Genomic DNA, 22,464 nt, shown 5'->3' with positions numbered 1-22,464 from the left:
TATTTCAGAACAAATAAACATAAGGCAAATCTAAATTTTCTTTACAGAAAAATAGATATAGTTTTGGATTTTTAACATCCCTTATAAGAATAATGTTGTATAACATTTCCCACTATGTCCCCACCCTTTTGAGAGAGTCAGTTCCTAGGCAGACTGATAAGAAGTCCAGGGTCCCCAAGGAGGAGAAAGGGGTCTGGGGCTCTTGAAGTGGAGATTGAGGGTCTGGAATTCTCAAGGAGGAGAAAAGGAAAAACTTTTTTTTCCTCTACATTCCCTAGTCTTAGTCAATTACACAACTCAGTTTAAACTCTGTACTAGTGATTATACAACAACAATGAATCTGGCTGGAGGACAGTTTCTCCTTCCTGAAAACTTTCTGACTAATCCTGATATCTTAGAATGTATATTATAGGAGTGGGTCTGGAGGATCTATCTATTGTTAAATTCTAATCTTGGTATCCTAAAATGTAAATTGTGGGAGAGGTCTGGTAAAATTTTCACAAACTTGAGACATTCTTTTGATTCATTGTAATAACTAATTAAAAGATACATAACTCCATTGCTAACACCAGCAAGGGGGTACTCTTTCTGCCCCTTTCTGATGTCTATGTCAGAAGCTTTCTCTATCCCTTTTATACTTTAATAAAACTCTATTGCACAAAAGCTCTGAGCGATCAAACCTCATCTCTGGCCCCAGATCGAATTCTTCTCTTCCAGAGGCCAAGAATCCTGGTGTCTTTCATGGGTCAGTGACAACCTTTCACTTTCTGTAACACAAGTTAAACTATCAACTAAATCACACATTCAAATTGGTGTGATAATAATCCCTGAATCCCAGGATCTCTCCAGAAACCCCAACACTTAATTACTTATCAAGCTCTAGTAGGTTAAGTAAAAATACATTATGTTGGACAAGTAAGTGAGTTTAGATAAGCTCAGTGAAGACATGTTTATCAAACCTGTTTATGTGTAGATATTCCTGGTAGCTGTCTAGACATAAAAATTAAACGGACCCATTGCAAAATAACTTCATCAGCAAGATGCCATCTGTGAAAAAGGGGAATACAAGGAGAGGTGGGTGAGTACATGGAGAAGAGCGGGGCAGGAGAGGTTGGAGTTAAAGCCTGATAAGAAAGGATGACAACAATAGAGATAGAGCCCCACTTACTGACAAGCAGAATTGCAAGGGGAAGACCTGTGTCATATCTGTGTTTCTGGTTGCCAGGTGATGACACAGGGACAGCTGTCTAAATTTGCATAGATGGTCCCTCATTGGTAAAATGGGTGGCCATGATTTTCTCAGTGACTGGGCAACGTGGCAAGTATTAACTGAAAATCCTTTCTTAGATCTTGAAATAATAAATTAGTCTCTCACCAGGGGGATGATGAAGGCTGGGTTACAGTCACCTCCACAGTCATTTCCCCAAATCTGCTGCCTTTGCTCATAAGCACTCCCCTCTTCAAGTATCTCTTCTCCCCAACTGTGCTTTCTACCTCCATATTAGTTATTTTCCTTTGAAAACTTGAGTGAAATCGTTTGGAGTTTTTGAAGGAGTTTTCTCTTCTGAAATATTCTAATTGTAGCCATGTAGGCTTCTGAAAGAAATGTTCCATGAAGGTGAAAAACAGAATTTAAGTAAAATTCTAGTTAGGCATGAGCTGTTTTGTGCTTTCCAGGTGGGGATGTTACAATAGTTTCTGGTTTTGATTTCTCTGGGGATAATTCTACTAAGAAGAGATTTGTGTTAAGGAAGAAATAAAAAACATAAAATCATAAGACTGACTATAAACAAAAGAGGTGGAATCTGAGCTTCTGTCCCTGGTTTTGGTTCTTCATCATTCATTTCCAAAGAATTCTCTAACTGAAGACAGTGAAAATGTGGACCACAGACAACAATACTGTTAATGCAAGTGCAGGTTGTCACATGCTTCTTTGTTCATGCTTCTAAGGAGAATCTGGGTGATATGAAGACTGCAGTGTGCCAGAATTGGAGGTAAGAGCTGTGCTATTGGCTGCAGAGAAAGCAGGTCACAAGCACCCAGCTAATCCTAAAATCTGTAGGAAGAACCCTCTAATGTAGAGACAGTGGTGAGTCTTAAGAGAAAAAAGATTTCTAATTTCTGTCTTGCTCCATTATTTTGGAGCAAACAAGGAAGATTAACTTAGTTGCTGTTATGACTTTTACGCTTAATCATAACTTAGATGCTGTTATGACATCTTTAAGACAGTTAAAATTAAGATAATTTCTTTGTAAAATAAAATTCTGAAACATTAATGGTGCTTAACGAAACAAAACTGAGTAAATCCCTTCAGAGAGCCAACACATACACAAAGCTATTAATTGGGTCACAGTTGTTTCCCAACAAGCCTTTTCTCTTATTTATTTACAGTAGACAAAACTATATCTATCTAATTATTTCAAGATTTTTTAATAAAAGTGACAATTTGGAAAACATATAATGTCTAAAGTGAAAGTGATAGTTGCTCAGTCGTGTCCAACTCTTTGCGACCCCATGGACTGTAGCCTGCTAGGTTCCTCTGTCCATGGAATTCTCCAGTCACGAATACTAGAGTGGGTAGCCCTTCCCTTCTGCAGGGGATCTTCCTGACCCAGGGTTCAAACCTGGGTCTCCTGCTTTGAAGGCAGATTCTTAACAGTCTGAGCCACCAAGGAAGCCCAGATAATGCCAAAGTTTCAGATTAATTATAGTCTATCTCTAAGATGAAATTTTAGGCAGCTATTAAAATTGTGCTATAGAAAATTAATTAATGACATGGGGGATTTTAAGAATATATTGTTTCTGTAAAAATTCTGCTGATGAAATACTGTTTTGCATAAGACTAATTATTAAACTAGTAATAGTTCTAATTTTATCCAAATAATATTGTAGCACTATACAACTATTGCTTTCTGGAGGTGGGTATTTTGAAATCTTCCTTTTATGAATTTTTTAAAAATTTTCCTATTTCTACCTTGCACATTTATTGCTTTTTTCTAACAAAAACATATTTTTATGAGTTAGACTCTTCATTTTAAAAAACAGAATAAAAGAAAATATCCATCTACCTTTGTGCAGAAGTATTCATCCATGCAACAATATGTAATTATTACACCTTAAGCACTTGCAGTGACAGGACTTTATGGTGACAGCACTTGCGGTTATGCCCTTTGTCAGAATCTGTCAATTCCCCAGCCCCTCCCCTAGGCCGGTAGCCCGCCCTGTGAAGCATCAGGCTTTGCAGCAGATTGACTTGTCTTTATGTCCTTAAAGCTTTCAGAACAGACAATCACTTGCTTTCCAGAAAGGAATTGGTACAGGCATCCTTCAGAGCTATTGCAGGTTCAGTTTCAGAACACCAGAATATAGTGAATATTGCAGTAAAGTGAGTCACATGAATTTTCTGGTTTTCCAGGGCATATAGAAGTTATGTTTACACTATACTATACTTAAACATGTGTGCAATAGCATTATGTCTGAAAAAAAAAACAATGCACAGACCTTAACTTAAAAATAAGGTATTGCCCTAAAAAATATTAACTATCATCAGAGACTTCAGTAAATCATAGTAGTAATATCAAAGCTCATTGATGTTACAGATCATCAAAGCAACTGCAATAATAGTAAAAATTGTTTGGTTTATTGTGAGAATTACCAAAACGTGACACAGAGACATGGAATAAGCAGATGCTGATGAAAAAATGGTGCCCATAGACTTGCTCCATGCAGGTTTATGATAAGCTCTCAATTTGTAAAAAATGCAGTATCTGGGAAGCACAATAAAACAAGGAATGTCTACAGTTCTAAAGCAAGCAATAAAAATAAGATTGCCTCAAAAATTGAAGGTTTGAGAAAGAGAACATTATTTGTAATGTTTTTTTGCTGAATTGAAAGCCGATTGGTAATCAGAAGCTCTAGAATAACATACAAGCTTTACACCTGGGGTGAATGGAGCATAGCGGACAATCCCCAACCCTGAAGCTGGGGGATGCCTGTCTCTTGGTGCTCTGAGGTCTAATCCTGTTATTCCTACCAGAGGAGTCAGCTACCACAACCAGCTCAGACTGAGATGTAAACATGGGGCCAAGCTTACATCTCCTGGTAGGACCTCCCCATGACATCACTGGTGACCTCAATCAGGGAACCTTAAACTGGAGGTCTCCCAACACAGGAGAGGGAAGGGCAGCTCCACAGTGAAGGGTAAGATCCTTTCCTGGAAACAAGGTCATTCATCACAAAGATGACAGGCTCCAAAGAGAACCCTCGCATTTCCCTTCTCCCTCTTCTTCCCCGTTCACCCAGATGCTCAGTCTCTGCACCCAGAAACCATCATCAACTTCTCTCTCTACCCTTAGATCGTATGTTCAATCCATCACACAGTCCACTTGGCTTCAATTCCTTATCTACCTCAAGTCCCACCATCTCACCATTTCCACCACAGGCACCTTAGACTAAGCCAACAGTCTAGAGAGGGCACATTGTAAGATAGTGAAGATTGAATCTGGAGAACTGAAAGACCATCAGTGTGGTTTTAGCTGTAAAGGAAGGAAGGAGAGCACAGTGAGACAAAACTAGAAAGTTGGGGAGTGACGGGCAGTACACTGCTTCATGAAACTACTTTAAAGATTTGTTCATAGACATTGACCAACAGAGAAAAATCTGAGGTTATAGAAATTGGCCAGGAGATATTGGTAAGTAAAAGACACTTGCTCCTTGGAAGAAAAGTTATGACAAACCTAGACAATGTATTAAAAAGTAGAGACATTGCTTTGCTGACAAAGGCCCATATAGTCAAAGCTATGGTTTTTCCAGAAGTCATGTATGGATGTGATATTTGGACCATAAAGGAGGCTGAGTGACAGCCGAAGAATTTATGCTTTTGAACTGTGGTGCTGGAGAAGACTCTTGAGAGTTCCCTGGACTGCAAGAGATCAAACCAGTCAATTCCAAAGGAAATCAACCCTGGATATTCATTGGAAGGACTGATGCTGCAGCTGAAGCCCCAGTACTTTGGCCACCTGGGTGAAGAGCCAACTCACTGGAAAAGACCCTAATGATGGGAAAGATTGAGGGCAGGAGGAGAAGGGGATGACAGAGGATGAGATGGTTGGATGGTATCACTGATTCAAAGGACATGAGTTTGAGTAAGCTCTGAGAGACAGTGAAGGAGGACAGGGAAGCCTGGCATACTGCATCCCATGGGGTTGCAAAGAGTTGGACACGACTGACTGAACAACAAATCGGTAAGTAAAGCATTAAAATAATGAATGTATTTTGATAATAGCAACAAAGCTGACTGGTTCAGAGGATATAGATGTTCACATCTGCAGATCAGGTGCTGAGTGATAACACTTTAGGACTGACCAGGTGACATGTCCTCCAAATTCTGTCCTTCTTCAGTTTCCCTAACCAACCACACATTTCAAGCTAACAGTATATCTAAGAATTAGATGATAAGAAGAGTCTGCTACCATTAATGCCATTAATGCCTATAATACCAAAAACCAAAAGTAAATCTTCAGGGTACATTTAGGATCAAAGAATTTAATTGAACAGATCCTTAACTGAGCAGGAGATCAAGCCACCTTTCTGCTGCTATGTCTAAAGCCTGACAAAGGGCTTGAAACAGGTACATTTCACAGCATCATTTATTTATCATGGAAAAATGGTGCTCTGGGGGACAGTCTTTGAAATACAATGTTGAGAGGTAAGAACAGTAAAGTGTCAGGTAAAACCTAGAAATAAAAGGTTACTTTTCCACTTAGCATTCAAGAACAGAAAATGAAGGACTAAGGATCCCTGACACAAAACATTTCTAGAAATTAAGAGTCACTGTTGGGCAATCTTGAATGCCACCCCATGTCTCATGAAGGTCTGAAGGTAGAGCCTGTTGCCTACTGTGATATCTAGTCCAGGTGACCAGACACATTACTTGGAGCCTAGAGCATCCCTTTGGTCGGGGATGCCCCACTCCTGTCATCTGTCTCCCCAGAGCTCACTCTTGTGCCGCCCAGCTCGGGGAGTGAGGCTACAGGCACTGCCTCAGCGCTGACAGCCTGGTGTCTACTCGGTGCCCCACTGATGATCCCACACGACAATGCACGTGAAGTAGGACAGGAGGTGATATTCCAGAAACTGCCCAAGAAGTCAAAAGAGATGGTACTATTATCCTTAGACAATAGGAAGTGTGGGTATTACTGACCACTCATTAGTGACTATTTCCTGTTTTGTAATAAAAATACCATCAAAATACCTTAAAGTATCTTGCATTCCTTGAGATTATTTACTGCCAAAGTTTTTCCTTTGAGGAACGCTTTTCTTGTTTTATAAAGCCACATTCTAACATTTATTGAAACTGAGCAAGAAACAGAGGGAAAGGATAAGGAAAGAGATAAAATAAAAAAGAGAGAGAAAAGGAATAGATGGAGGAAGGAAATGAAGCTAAGGAAGGAAATATTAAATTACTAAGGAAGAAAGAGCCAACCAAACCTGGAAGGAATATACTAGACAGATAACCAGAGATCAAAGCCTGGAGCCTGCCGTGTGTACAGAACAGAGCTATTGTGTAAGAGACTAGTTGGTTGTTTATTTAGTCTCTCATCCCTGATTTACCTTTCTTTCCAAACTCTCATCTGTGATGCAGAAGCTGGGTCCCTGCAAGTCACTGCAAGAGGTCAAAAACTCTTCTGCCGGGTGGCCTTTGTTAGGTTCTGCCAGTAGGGGGCACTAGAGGGAGACTGAAGGTGGGAAACACAGCTAATGTTCTACCTGATTCTGCTACTAGCATCACCTCAGCACTGGGACGTGACTCCAGTGCCCAGCTATTAGCACATGGAGAACCAGCCCCATGCTGCCCCCTCACAAATATGACCAGCAACCAGGCAGTGACCTCTCCTCAGAGGTCCGAGCATCAATTCTTTAGGGCTTCTCTTCTGAGTTCTCAAGTCTGGAGATCTGTCCTAGGATATGGTAGCTGCTTTCGAAAATCATTACCCCAGTGTTTCATTTTTCTAGCCCTCTAATCTCTATGTAATACATTTTTTTACATTAAATCCTTTCAGTTAAAATACTGTTTTTCTCACTAGGCCGTTTCTTCTCATGGACTCCTGAGAAATTCTACAACTTTAGCTATCAACCTCCTGGCAGTCTAAATTAGAGGCTAATTTTTTGATAAGGGAAACCAAAAACACTGAAACAACTATGACACAGTGAAAATGACTATGTTCTACCCCACTAAAATATGGAACTATAACTTGGGTTTGAAATATTTTAATGGTTGGCCATCATAAAAAAATGACAATTCAAATAAACTTGTAATATGAAAATATAATATCATTGGATATATTATTTAATAGTGCATTCTAAAAGTATAGTTAAGTATTCGAGTAACTTTCAGAAATGAGAGACGAAACTAAGAGAAACACTAATGGAGGTGCCTATCAAATTTTACACAGAAGGATACACTGAAAATTGAACATAAATGGAAACAACTAAAATGGTGAGGGTCTTACCTTGATCAGTTCACAGTCAATAATGGTGCTCAACTTGTGTGCAATGGTCAGCACAGTGCACTGGGCAAATCGCTCACGAATTTTTTTGTGTATTAACTTATCAGTTCTAGAAACAAAGAAGTTGATTTAGTTCAGTAAAGACAGGAAAAGCAGACTTAAGACTTAAAAATATCTTATAATATTCTTACAATGTTTTTAAAAATCAATACTTTAACATATAGTCTTGTTCCTAAAAAACTAAGTATAAAAAGTCTACCTAGAAGTTTATTATTTTTCATAAAATGATGGAAAATTAGTCTTCCTTCAAAATTGCTTGAAACTATCAGGAACTGGATTTAGGAATTCTGCTCTCTTAGGGTGCCTCATAACAATATTAACACCATGTAACAGGTCTTGGCTTTTTCCCTTGTTTTCTGCAATTAATATTATCAACAGATATCCATGAGGCTGAGCAAGCACTTAGAAACATTTAAAAGATTCCCTAAATGTTTTCCATTTACCACATTTACAAGTCAGTTCAAGATTTCTGGGGGCTCAGCTCCATACCTTGGATCCACATATGATGTGGCTTTGTCAATAATCAATATCTGATTCTTCCTGAGAATAGTCCTGGCAAGGCACACCAGTTGTTTCTGACCAACACTCAAGTTCAAGCCAGATTCTGCTAATTCAGTATTCAGTTTAGCAGGAAGAACTTCGATGGATTCTTTAAGTTGTAGCTGTGGATACAGAAAGAATGACATTTTTCTAAGCAAACTGCTACAGAAGTAGATAAGCCTTTTAGATGTTAGAGCTTTGACATCCTCAGGACTTCTTACGTATCTTACATGTATAGCCAGGTGATGGGGAGAGTTCCTTACAATGAGTGTTCACTGAGAAAGATGGTGGAGTCAGCTCAGGACAGAAAGATCTCAGTGTCCCCCATCCCACCATAGGACATCCACGAGAAACCCCACCTAGGGGCTAGTTAAGGAAGTCTCTCAAAAAGTGAAGCTATTTCTCCCAATAGGATTGAAACAGAAAAGTTAAAAGGATCTTTGTGGTTGAGTCAAGTTTCCCAAATTACATTTTGCATAGGAGTTAGTACACTAGAGAAAAACTTGCAAAAATTTTTACAGAAAATGTGGTTCTCTGAAGATATAATCTTATTGGCCCTTTACTGTTTTCTAAAGTTTAATATATGCAAGTTCAAACATGGGCAAACTGCCCCTTATACATTAGTAATCCTGGAGCCCATTCTGATGATGGTTCTTCCCCAAGTTTAATCCTACAAATAGTGGACCAATCAAGTGCATTTTCTTCTGTGTCATAAATGCACTGTAGTGAATGAAAACACATGAAAAATAAACTACAACATCTTATTTCCCCCAGCATATGATATAGGTTGTTGTTGTTCAGTTGCTGAGTCGTGTCCAATACTTTGCAGCCCCATGGACAGCAGCACACCAGGGTTCCTTGTCCTTCACTATTTCTTGGAGTTTGCTCAAACTCATGTCCATTAAGTCGGTGATGCCATCCAACCATCTTGTCCTCTTTCGTACCCTTCTCCTCCTGCCTTTCATCTTGCCCAACATCAGGGTCTTTTCCAATGAGTCATCTTTTCACATAGGGTGGCCAAAGTATTGGAGCTTCAGCTTCATCATCAAGGAAAATTCAGGGTTGATTTTCTTGAGGATAGACTGGTTTGATCTTGCTCTCCAAGGGACTCTCAACAATCTTCTCCAGAACCACAGTTCAAAAGCATCAGTTCTTCTGTGCTCAGCCTTCTTTATGGTCCAACACTCACATTGGTACATGACCATAAAAAAAAAACCATAGGGAAACCATATGTTTGATTGGGAAAACTATAGGTTTGACTACATGAACTTTGTTGGCAAAGAGATATCTCTGTTTTTTAATATTCTGTCTAGGTTTGTTATAGCTTCTCTTCCCAGTAGCAAGCATCTTTTAATTTCATGGCTGCAGTCACCATCTGCAGTGATTTTGGAGCCCAATAAAATAAAGTCTGTCATTGTTTCCATTGTTTCCCCCATCTACCGCAATGAAGTGATAAGACAGCATGTCATGATGTTAGTTTCTTGAATGCTGATTTTTAAGCCAGCTTTGTCACTCTTCTCTTTCACTTTTATCAAGAGGCTCTTTAGTTCCTATTCACTTTCTACTATTAGGGTGGTTTCAGATGCATATCTGACATTATTGATATTTCTCTAAGCAATCTTGATTCCAGCTTGTGCTTCATCCAGCCTGGCATTTCGCATGATGTATTCTGCATTTAAGTCAAATAAGCAAGGTGACAATATATAGCCTGACATGCTCCTTTCCCAATTTGGAACCAGTGCAAATTGTTGCTTTGGAACCAGTTGTTCCAGGTCCAGTTCTAACTGTTGCTTCTTGACCTGCATACAGATTTTGCAGGAGGCAAGTAATGTGGTCTGGTATTCCTGTCTCTTTAAGAATATTCCACAGTTTGTTGTGATCCACACAGCCAAAGGCTTTAGTGTAGTCAATGAAGCAGATGTTTTTCTGGAATTATCTTCCTTTTCTGATGATCCAATGAATGTAGGCAATTTTATCTCTGGTTCCTCTGGTTTTTCTAAATCCAGTTTGTACATTTGGAAGTTCTTGGTTCATGTAATGTTGAAGCCTAGTATGAAGGATTTTCAGTATTACCTTGCTAGCATGTGAAATGAGTACAATTGTGTGGTAATTTGAACATCCTTTGACACTGTCCTTCTTTGGATTGGAATGAAGACTGACTTTTCCAGTCCTGTGGCCATTTCTGAGTCCTCCAAATTTGCTGGCATATTGACTGCAGCACTTTCACAGCATCATCTTTTAAGATTTGAAATAGATCAGCTGGAATTCCATCACCTCCACTAGGTCTGTTCATCATGATGCTTCCTAAGGCCCACTTGACTTCACACTTCAGGATGTCTGTTTCTAAGTTGAGTGATCACACCATTGTGGCTATTTATGTCCTTAAGACCTTTTTTTATGGTTCTTCCATGTATTCTTGCCACCTCTTCTTAATATCTTCTGCTTCTGTTAGGTCTACACTGCTTCTGTCCTTTATTGTGCCATCCTTGCAGGAAATGTTGCCTTGGTATTGCTAATTTTCTTGAAGAGATCTCCAGTCTTTCCTTTTCTATTGTTTTCCTCTATCTATTTGCATTGATCACTTAGGAAGGCTTTCTTATTTCTCTGTGCTATTCTTTGGAACTCTGCTTTGAGATGAGTATATCTTTCCTTTTCTCCTTTGCCTTTTGCTTCTCTTCTCTTCTTTTCTCAGCTATTTGTAAGGCCTTCTCAGACAATCATTTTGCCTTTTTTGCATTTCTTTTTCTTGAGGATGGTTTTGCTCACCACCTCCTGTAGAGGTGGTGAGCAAACCTCTGTCCATAGATCTTCAGGCACTCTGTCTATCAGAACTAACCCCTTGAATCTACTTGTCACAACCACTGTATAATTTGTAAGGGATTTGTTTTAGGTCACATCAGAATAGCTTGTGATTTTGCCTACTTTCTTCAATTTAAGCTTGAATTTTGCAATAAGTAGTTCATGATCTGAGCCGTCAGCTCCTGTTCTTGTTTTTGCTGACTGTATACAGCTTCTCCATCTTCAGCTGCCAAGAATATAATCAATCTAATTTTACTATCGACCATCTGGTGATGTCCATGTGTAGAGTTGTCTCTTGTGTTGTTGGACGAGGGTGTTTGCTGTAACCAGTGCGTTCTCTTGGCAAAATTCTGTTAGCCTTTGCACTGCTTCATTTTGTACTCCAAGGCCAAACTTGTATGTTACCCCAGGTATTCCTTGACTCCCTACTTTTGCATTTCAGTTCCCTATGATGAAGAAAACATCTTTTTTTGGTGTTAGTTCTAGAAGGTCTTGAAGGTCTTCATAGAACTGTTCAGCTTCAGCTTTTTTGGCATTAATGACTGGGGCATAGACTTGAATTATTGTGATACTGAATGGTTTCCCTTGGAAATGAACTGAGATCATTCTGTCATTTTTGACATTGCACCCAAGTACTGCATTTTGGACTCTTTCATTGGCTATTTTTTTCTTTTCTTTTTTTGGTAGCCAAACAAAAATAAACTGGAGACTTGAAGCCAGGCAAACTTGGCATAAGTCTTGCCTGGGTGTGCCAACTGGGCAAGTTTCTGAACCTACTCTATCTTAGCTTCTTAAACTCTAAATAAGACTATAATATCATAATTATAAAGGTGTGTACCTCCTAACATTGTGAAGAATATTAAATGACTCAGTACATGCAGAATTTGTAACAGATCAATAGATATTGCCCATTATTAATAATGCTATCAGCTAGCCCCTCCTCATGTTCTGCTTCACTTTTCTCCTTTGCATGTATCAGCACTGATATTTTGTTACATATGCATTGGCTTGCTTTTCAACTTCTCCAGGAGAATTTAAGCTCCAAAAGGACAGACATTTTGTTTCTTGATGACTGTGACAGCCCCAGAATCTGTAACACTGTCTAACAAGCTCTCAGTAGATATTTGTTGGCTGGATGAAGGTGGGCTTCCCAGGTGGCTCAGTGGTAAAGAATCCACCTGCCAAGCTGGAGACTTGGGTTTGATCCTGGGTGAGATCCCCTGGCTAGGGAAACTGGAACCCACTCCAGTATTCTTGACTGAGAAATCCCATGGACAGAGGAGCATGGTGGGCTACAGTTCACGGGGTTGCAGAAGAGTCAGATATGACAAACAGCAACATCATGAATGAAGGCATAAGTGACTAATTGTGTGACACATCTTTTTCTGTAAATTAGAAACTAAACTCATATGAATAAATAATTTATATACAACACTGTTTTCTTATTAAGTGTAATTGTAAAAAGGACATATTCTTAAAACAATTAACTGGTTCCACGACATCTTATCACACTTTATACAAAGGAAAACACTGAAAAAGTTATAATTTAAGGAAAATAGAACAAATAATAACTATTCAAAACTGTACATCTCAGTATAGAATACTTCAGATTGTTTTTGACCTTGGGAAAATAATAGAATATAGCAAAACTGAAAAGTAATAAACTGAACTTATAAGGCACCCTGTTTCTATCATCACTGTGTGCAATTGTGTAGTTGGTGCTGATGCCTCTCAGGAGGTGAAGACAGATGCCGGGTGGCTTCCACATTTTGTGGAACTTTCTTACTTTTCAAAAAGAAAATCTGGTGTGGGCCAGAAGGAGACACTGAAATGCAATCAACAGATGGGGAAGAGCTTTTACTAGAGAGGGCCAGCAGTAAAGGAAGTTCACCTAATACAGGGCCCGGGGAAATGGACATGACCTGTTGCCACCGCAAGGAATGAACCACGTGGTTCCTGATGCACAGGCTGCTGATGCCCAGGTTGCTGTACCTTGGTTTCCTGTGTGATGAGACACACTTGTGTCCTAACAGAGACACTATCAATGTCAGACATTTAACTGCATGAGTTCTTTCCAGGTTTGACAGACATTTTTGTTACTGTTTAGTTGCCAAGTCATGGACCTTACAGACTGTAGCCTGCCAGGTTCCTCTGTCCATGGAATTTCCCAGGCAAGAATATTGGGGTGGGTTACCATTTCCTCCTCCAGGTAGTCTTCCCAACTCAGGGATCAATCCCACTTCTCCCCCATTGCAGGCAGACTCTTTATCACTGAGCAACTGGGGAAGCCCCCATACTCTACTCTTAATTCCAAATTCCAGTATCTAAGGTGTTTTGTTTTTTTTGTTTTTGCTTTCTAATGCAAGCAACACATCAATGATTCATTTCCAGAGTTTTATATACTGTGATCTTTTAACCTCTGAGTGATAAAGTGCTTCATCCTCAGGTACTACTCATGTTATATTTTTGGAGCTGCCTTTGCTTTTTAGAACCCAGATCAGCACTAATTTCTGATGAACTTTTATCAGTTTACAGTAAGTTGGCAAGTTTTCAGTACATGAAAAATGTATTTTCAGCACATTTAGAAAAATAATGAAGATGAAATAGCATCCATAGGGCTGTCTTCCTCCTGAAAGTCCATATCTGCCAAGGAAGAAGAATGAAACAGAACTAGAGGACTTAAAAAAAAAAATTTTAAGCCATCTTTTCCTTTTAATTGAAGTTCATAAAGAGGAAAACATAGCAGTTTCCTCCTACTCATTCTCAGGTTAACTCTGTGAGTTTGGGTTCACACATCCAGTTAGGCATCATTTATAAATTAATTACTAGGGTTTTTGGTTCACTTAAAAACTGAATTCATTGATTTAGTGATATCTCTTGATGAGGGTGAAGGAGGAGAGTGAAAAAGCTGACTTAAAACTCAACATGAAGAAAACTACAATCATGGCATCCGGTCCCATCGTTTCATGGCAAATAGAAGGGGAAAAGGTAGAAGCAGTGACAAATTTCCTCTTCTTGGACTCTAAAGTCAGTACAAGTGGTGACTGTAGCCTTGAAATTAGAAGATGATTGCTTCTTGGCAGGAAAGCTATGACAAAACTAGACAGTGTGTTAAAAAGCAAAGATATCACTTTGCTGACAAAGGTCCGTATAATCAAACCCATGGTCTTTCCAGTAGCTGTGTACAGATGCAAGAGCTGGACAATAAAAGAGTGCTAAAGAATCAATGCTTTTGAACTGTGGTACTGGAAAACACTATTGAGAGCCCCTTGGAGAACAAGGAGATCAAACTAGTCAATCTTAAAGGAAATCAAGCCTGAATATTCTTTGGAAGGACTGATGCTGAAGCTGAAGCTCCAATACTTTGGCTACCTGATGCAAAAATCTGACTCATTGGAAAACACCCTGATGCTGTTAAAGATTGAAGGCAGAAGGAGAAGAGGGAGACAGAGGATGAGGTAGTTGGTTGACATCATTGATTCAGTGGACATGAACTTGGGCAAACTTCAGGAGATGGTGAGGGACAGGGAAGCCTGGCATGCTGTAGTCCATGGGGTCACAAAGAGTGACTTAGTAACTGAACAACAATAACTTAAAGTGATAAATCACTCCTTTATTCAGATTCTCTAGGAATTATTTCTTTATCACATTTGTATGTTTTTCAGGGAACGATTTGGTAAGTTTTCTTTTAAAAGAGTCATACGAAATCAATTCCCAGAGAAACACAATGATGGGATGTTTTCTCTAAGTGATATCACCAAACTTAACAGGGTTAATTCCAGAAGCAATACATGGACACCACATGCTTCACTTTACTCTCTTTTTATAGAAAGTTCCAAATGTAATTTAAATAGAAGTAGATCTTAGTATTATTTACCACTTCAGCAATTTTATAATTTAGATTAACATTGGCTCTCTGTCCATGGAACAACATGTTCTAAAATTCTAGATTAATGCTATCTGAGAATCTGTAGGGAAAAAAAAGAAAGAAAGAAAGAAAAAATGGCCTCAATCTGGGAAACAAATAGAAAAATAATTTACCAGTACTTCCAGTTATTTCTTTAAGATGTGTCCCAATTTCACTATTAAATTTGTCCTATGAATTCAAGAGTAATGGATCATCCTGTCGTTCTTTACATTTATTGGTTAACTGCTCTACACACTTCTTCTCCTGTAGAATTTTACTGTAAAAGACTCACAAACTTAAATGAAATCAGAGTTGCACTGCTTTTCGGGCAGGAGAAGGTGAAGCAATCGACCCAATTTAAGAAAACAAAATCCACATGCTGCTGAAAAGCAGGGTGGGTGTATAAAGACTCAGGGATAACATCCTTCAGAAACCAGAATTACCGGCTAGAAATGGTCATATCTCCGAATCTGCCTGCTCACAGTCAAGGCTCATTTGCATATTACAGATTTCAGAGCTTCCCTGGAAGGGTGACACTAAATGACAAACACACCAATTCAAACCAACATGAACAATCAGTCTCTCAGACTTGTGTAACAACAACAAAAGATTAAAAAAATATGCCACACTTCTCTGAAATGAAAAGATCAATCAAACATTTAGTAGTTATTTAGGCAGAGTGTTTTCCCTGTGTTTTCCTCTAAGAGGAATTTAGTATCTGGTCTTACATTTAGGTTTTCAGTCCACTTTGAGTTTATTTTTGTATATGGTATTACAGAATGCTCTAATATTATTCTTTTACACATAGCTGTCCAGTTTTCCCAGCACCACTTACTGAAGAGATCGATCGCCTTTTCTCCATTGTATATTTTTGCCTACTTTGTCATAGGTTAGTTGACCACAGGTGTGTGAATTAATCTCTGGGCTCTCCAGCCTATTTCATTGATCTATATTTCTGTTTTTGTGCCAGTGCCATACCATCTTGATTACTCTAGCTCTGTATTGAACTGGCCAAAAAGTATGTTTAAGTTTTTCCATAAAATCTTATGTAACAAACTTTATGGTCAACTCAATAATATATTCTGGAGTCAGGGAACCTATTTTCTCCAGCTTCATTTTTCTTTCTTAAGACTGCTTTGGCTACTTGGGGTCTTTGTGTTTCCATTAAAACTATAAAATTTTTGGCTCTAATTCTATGAAAAATGCCATTGGTAATTTGACAGGTATTGTATTGAATCTGTAAATTCTTTGGGTAGTGGCTGTTTTCACAATATTGTTTCTTCCAATCCAAGAACATGGTATATCCCTCCCTCTGTCTTGCATCATCTTTGATTTCTTTTGTCAGTATCTTGAAGTTTTATGCATACAGGTCTTTTGCCTCCTTAGGTAGGTTTATTCCTAGGTATTTTATTCTTTTTAATAGTCAAAATTATTTTTCAAGCAAGGGTGAGGAAATTCAAAGAAGTGGGGCAAGGGAAAACATGACGCAAATAACAGAAAATTCTCTAGAAATGAACCTACTCATATAACAACTGAGCAGATGTTCCAGAGTTCTGTTACCTGCATTAACACTACAGCATTAGAATGACATAATTGCCAATAAATAATCAGCATCAATTCTGACTATACAATTTACCTTTATAAGCACTTTCCAATGAAACTTCTGCATTTTATTAGTATGATCTTCTTTACATCTTTTAGTTAATAAGGGAAAACTACTACTATTGTCTCTACTTAGTAGATGTTTCCTAAGACCAGAGGAATAAAATGAATATTGGAGTGTAATGGAGTAATTAATTCACTAGGTCACTAGTAGAATTTGATTCCACAATTTTAACATCTATTTGAGTACTCTGTTAAAAACAAGATAATGTATCTATTTGTTCAGGGTTCTAGAGAAGTAGCTAAAATGAAAACATGTCATAGTATATTGTTGATTTTCATCATCATCAATACACACATTTTAAAGTGCACCCATGTCATCAGCATTTTCCTAGGAGGTAAACGAAGTCAGTGAAACTGATACACTCCCCTTAATTATCTGCAATGCTCTAAATGGAAACACACAGATACTGATGCTAACAAGTTAATTACAGTTACTATTAATAAATTACCTCTTCTAAGGCATTCCACAGTTCATTATCCGTATGCTCATTAAAGGGATCCAGACTTTTCCTCATTGTTCCAGTGAATAAAACAGGTTCCTAAATATCCCAAAACACTGAATGTTATTACCTTAACCTCTTTTCATTTTATTTCAATGTGTACAGAATATCAAAAGTAAAATATAAAGACATCTAAATTCATTAATTATTAATAAAGTTGTAAATGTATGTTCACAGAACAGTATCTTTAAAATAATTTTCCATTGTACAAAGTGTGGTACAAAATATCTTTTGGACTACTGAACACTAACAGAAGAAAGTGTTGAAGAAGTTTTTTCATCTTAAGGAAAAAAATGAAGACAAAGGAAGATTTGATTTAAAAAAAAAATACCATCCTGGTAATAAATATCTGCTTAAACACACACACAAACTGAAGAAATAATTACATGAAAAACTTAACATCAAGATCTACATAAATTAACTGTTAATCCTGGTGTGACTGGGAAATACCAATAGCATGATTAGTAGAAGTTTGTGCCGCAAAGCAATCCATTAAATATTTACACATTAGCACTGAAGAATAAACTAGGCTATTTTCTCCATTGGTCAGACTGTCTTCTAGGATCTGGAATCTCTCCACATGTGTGAAATGAACATCCCCACATGTGCAAGGGAAACGTCAGCTCCTGGGGTCTGCAGCATCTCTGTCCATGGAGAGATCACCTCTGATTTTGGCATCAGCTGGTCCCCATGTTCTCTCACCTGTGTGTCAGGATGACTGGCCTTACAGAACTTCGTTATTAACTGCAAGGCCAGGAGGACCTGAAACCCACTGTGACCTGTGTCATGATACTTTAATTTAAATAGTTCTTCCTATTCATCTGCTTCAGGAGGAGCCACAAGTAAATTACTCTGAAAATATATGCCTCCTCTTGGCTTCAAGAGAGAATCCTCTACATAAGCTCATGTAGGCCATTTACATTTTCTTCTGGAAGGCTCAGTAAGCCAGGTCATAAGAATATGGGCAGAAGAGAAGAGACCAACAGGCTCCTTTCAGTGAAGGGGCAGAACAAGGGGAGGCACACGTGTGGGAACAAGAGGAGACCTGACTCTTCCACAAGTGCCCAGAACTGCTTGGAATCATCACATTCAAATCCCGCCTGGCCTTGGGGCTGGACTTTCCTCCTCGCTTCACAAAAGCCTGAGTAGAAAGATGAAGATAGACAGTTCTTTTCCCTAATCATGAGGAAGAATGATACTCAGGAAGCCTTCCAAACCTTCCTTCAATATAGTCTCAGTTTTAAGTCTGGTGAGAAAGAAAAGAATACAGAAAACTCAGGGTGTGCCACCAAAAAAAGAGATGCCCCTGAGGAAATCCACAATTAAAAAGACATTATAAAGGGAGATTTATTCACACAGAGTTGATTAAGTGGCCAATATACCTCCAAAGCACCGAAAATCACTAGTCATACAACATTTCAGAATCAGTGCTGAACTGAACTAAAAAACTCGAGACCCAAATTTAAGGTCTCCCTTAAAACTCTTTTTTTAATTTTAATTTTATTTTTCAATATAAATTTATTTATTTTAATTGGAGGCTAATTACTTTACAATATTGTATTGGTTTTGCCATACATTGACATGAATCTGCCACTAGTATACACAGGATGGGTTCCCCACCCTGAACCACCCTCCCACATCCCTCCCCATCCCATCCCTCTGGGTCATCCAAGTGTACCATCCCCAAGCACCCTGTATCATGCATCAAACCTGGACTGGTGATTCATTTCACATATGATAATTTACATGTTTCAATGCCATGCTCCCAAATCATCCCACCCTCGCCCTCTCTCGCAGAGTCCAAAAGACTGTTCTATACATCTGTGTCTCTTTTGCTGTCTCACATACAGGATTATCATTACCATTTTTCTAAATTCCATATATATGCGTTATTATACTGTATTGGTGTTTTTCTTTCTGGCTTACTTCACTTTGTATAATAGGCTCCAGCTTCATCCACCTCATTAGAACTGATTCAAATGTATTCTTTTTAATGGCTGAGTAATACTCCATTGTGTATATGTACTAAAGATTCCTTATCCATTCGTCTGCTGATGGACATCCAGGTTGCTTCCATGCCATGGCTATTATAAACAGTGCTGTGATGAACATTGGGGTGCACGTGTCTATTTCAATTCTGGTTTCCTCGGTGTGTGTTCCCAGCAGTGGGATTGCTGGGTCATATGGAAGTTCTATTTCCAGATTTTTAAGGAATTGCCACACTGTTCTCCATAGTGGCTGTACTAGTTTGCATTCCCACCAACAGTGTAAGAGGGTTCCCTTTTCTCCACACCCTCTGAATTTAGGATCAAAGACAAAACAACCATCTAAACAATGGTAAGCATTCCTTGTCAGGGGAATAACTATCATTCGACTTCAGATTTTTATAAAAACTTGTTACTCTTTGTAATTATCAACCTTAAGATTCCCACATGCAGGTGATTTCTCATCCTTCAGCTGTCTCCATAAGGTTTACACAAGTGATGTAGCCAGGTGAGTGGAGGCTGGTCCCCAATATTCTTCCTCCTTCCCTTCTCCATCTCCCCTCCATTTTCCAGGTTCCTTCAAGTAAGCAGGACATTCCCTGTATACAATATCAACTGGTGTTCTTTCTGGGGGACATATTTAACTACTTCAGATCCTAAGCACAAAGAACACACATACTTCAGTTACCTGTTGTGTTTAAGGAAATTATTTAAGAACTTTCATATTTGCTTATTCCCGAAATTTTGAACAGAAGTTCAGGAGTATCTTCTTAAGAACACAGTATTCATCTCTGAAAGTTCCCCCCAGGACTGATGGTCTATGTCCCCACTCCCCTGTCTCTGCTTGTACCCAGGTCCTTGTTACCATCACATCTCCCCCAGTTCTGACCTATTCATGCGGGGTCAGCAGTGACGAGGATGAGCCTGGGAGGAAGAGAGACCACCATGAAAGCTCCCTGCTGCTTCCAGGATCACAGGGACCAGGGATCCAGGGAAGATGGCGTGGGCCTGGCTCAGCTAAGGGAGGCAACTCAAAGAAACAGCACAAGGCTCCCCCTCTGCAGAGTCTGCTCTCAGCTTCCTAAGTTCCCTACAGTGGGGTGTTGAGACACAAGCCTCTCTGCTTCCTACTCATTTGGGGGGAAGAGGAAAGTAAGTTTTTGCACTTAGACAAGTAAATTCAAGTAAACAAACTAACAGATTTTTCCACCTCTGCAGCTAGCAAGATGCTGTAAAGACAAAGGGCTCTTGGTTGGGGAGGGATAGGATTTTGAGTATCTTCTCCTGACACATATCAGCCCATGACATACAAGTGCATAAACCCATTTCTAAACTGATACTGTCCAAATGAGGGACAGAGCAATAGGAGTAGTATCTTCTGGCTTTGCTCTATATTTATTCACTCTTCCTATCATTTGGGGAATCCGTTCAAGTGGAGTGGCAAGAAAAATGGGGAAAATATCTGATGAGTACAACACAGCTGAAGAATTGACGCTTTTGAACTGTGGTGCTGGAGAAGACTCTTGAAAGTCCCTTGGACAGCAAGGAGATCAAACCAGTCAATCCTAAAGGAAATCAACCCTGAATATTCACTGGAAGGACTGATGCTGAAGCTGAAGCTTCAATACTTTGGCCTCCTGATGTGAAGAGCTGACTCATTGGAAAAGACCCTGACGGTGGGAAAGATTGAAGGCAGGAGGAGAAAAGGATGACAGAGGATGCGATGGTTGGATGGCATCACCGACTCGATGGACATGAGTTTGAGCAAGCTCTGGGAGTTGGTGATGGACAGGGAAGCCTTGCGTGCTGCAGTCCATGGGGTCACAGAGTCAGATACGGCTTAGCGACTGAACAAGAGTTAGTGAAAAAAAAAAATTAATTTGGAATCAGACAGTTCTAAGTTCTGATTCTACAACTTATTGGTTATTAGACTCAAGGTAAATTATTACTCTTCCCAAGAGTCAGTTCCCTTACTGAATGGAGTTAGCTTTGCAGGGCTTCTGTGAGAATCTGGAACAATGTTGAAGTTCCTGGTGTTATGCTAACATGGACCAGGAGCCCAGCCCAATAGAGGACAGCGAGAGGTGGTGTTTATCAAACTGCAGGTGTAGTCAAGGAATCAGGAAATTTAGTGCCTCACAATCATTGTTTTGTCTTTTATATGAACTAGAATAGAACTGGTATCACAGAAAATATCAGAGCACAGAGAAGAGTAATTTTGTTTTATGCAACTTCTGCTCCTCTGTGTGTGTGTGTGTCCATATGTGTGCACATGCACATGAAATCATGATATGAAGCAGTTCTGTGGACCACAGTCAACAGCCAGTTGAAGTCAGAAGCAGAGTAATTCAGTGTTCTGCCTCTGGAGTTGGGAATCTCTTTAATTTGAATCCTGTTAATATATTTTGGAAATTAATACCTTGTTGGTTATGTCATTTGCAAATAGTTTCTTCCATTCCATAGGCTGTATTTTCTTATTTATTTATTTATTTATTTTTTGTAGCTTACTTTGCACTGAAAAATCTTTTGAGTTTAATTAGGTCCCATTTGCTTATTTTTGCTTTTGTTTCCATGACTTTATGGGACAGGTCATATATTTTGGAAATTAATACCTTGTTGGTTATGTCATTTGCAAATAGTTTCTTCCATTCCATAGGCTGTATTTTCTTATTTATTTATTTTTTTTTTTGTAGCTTACTTTGCACTGCAAAATCTTTTGAGTTTAATTAGGTCCCATTTGCTTATTTTTGCTTTTGTTTCCATGACTTTATGGGACAGGTCCAAGAACATTTTGCTGTGATTTATGTCAAAGAGTATTCTGCCTATATTTTCCTCTAGGATCTTATCTTACAGTTCTTTAGGTCTTTAGTTCATTTTACTTTATTTTTGTATATGATATTAGAGAATACTCTAATTTCATTCTTTTATGTGTAGCTGTCCAGGTTTCCCAGCACTATTTATTAAAGAAACTATCTTCTCTCCATTACATATTCTTACCTTCTTTGTCTTAGATTAATTGACCATAAGCACATGGGTTTATTTCTGGGTTTCCTATCCTGTTCCATTAGTCCATGGGTCTGGTTTCTGTGACAGTAACATACTTTTTCATTTCTGTATCTTTGTAGTAAAGTCTGAAGTAAAGGACTGTCATTCCTCCAGCTTTGTTCTTTTTTCTCAAATTGCTTTGGCTATTTGAGCTCTTTTCTGTTTCCATACAAATTAAAACAAAAACAAAAACTTTTTTTTGTCTAGTTCTGTGAAAAATGCCATTGGTAATTTGATAGGGATTGCATTGAATCTGTAAATCATCTTGGGTAGTATGATCATTTTTAACAATATTGATTCTTCCAGTCTAAGAACACAGTACATCTTTCCATCTGTTTGTATCATCTTCAATTTACTTCATCAGTATCTTACAGTTTTTGAGCCATAAGTCTTTGGTCTCCTTAGGTAGGTTTCTTCTGAGGTATTCATAGTGCTGTTTTCTTTTTCCTTTCCTT

At 38.7% G+C, this 22,464-nt stretch overlaps 1 protein-coding gene across 16 annotated transcripts in view; it reads right to left on the bottom strand.

Annotated features, from left to right (window-relative positions):
* LOC133049270 (ATP-binding cassette sub-family C member 4-like) overlaps window positions 1-22,464 on the bottom strand; it is a 374,395-nt gene that overhangs the window by 212,612 nt on the left and 139,319 nt on the right. For 5 of the 16 annotated variants that reach the window (XR_009691263.1, XM_061133240.1, XM_061133241.1 and 2 more), the window contains 3 exons: window positions 16,929-17,018; window positions 8,058-8,230; window positions 7,512-7,617 (listed from right to left, as the gene is read on the bottom strand). The exons of 8 other annotated variants lie outside the window; for them this stretch is intronic. Coding sequence is in view for 4 of the 8 variants with exons in the window: in XM_061133240.1 (XP_060989223.1) it covers window positions 7,512-7,617; window positions 8,058-8,230; window positions 16,929-17,018 (369 nt within the window). In the remaining 4 variants the exon portion in view is untranslated. Of the gene's footprint in view, window positions 1-959; window positions 1,048-7,511; window positions 7,618-8,057; window positions 8,231-16,928; window positions 17,019-22,464 lie in introns of those variants that run through there. 3 more of the 16 variants (XR_009691268.1, XR_009691265.1, XR_009691264.1) reach the window with 2 other exon arrangements.

This window comes from Dama dama, chromosome 30, assembly GCF_033118175.1.
Source record: "Dama dama isolate Ldn47 chromosome 30, ASM3311817v1, whole genome shotgun sequence".
Classification (NCBI taxonomy): Eukaryota; Metazoa; Chordata; class Mammalia; order Artiodactyla; family Cervidae; genus Dama; species Dama dama.
The sequence above is the reverse complement of the archived record's forward strand: the minus strand, read 5'-3'. Positions and strand labels throughout refer to the sequence as shown.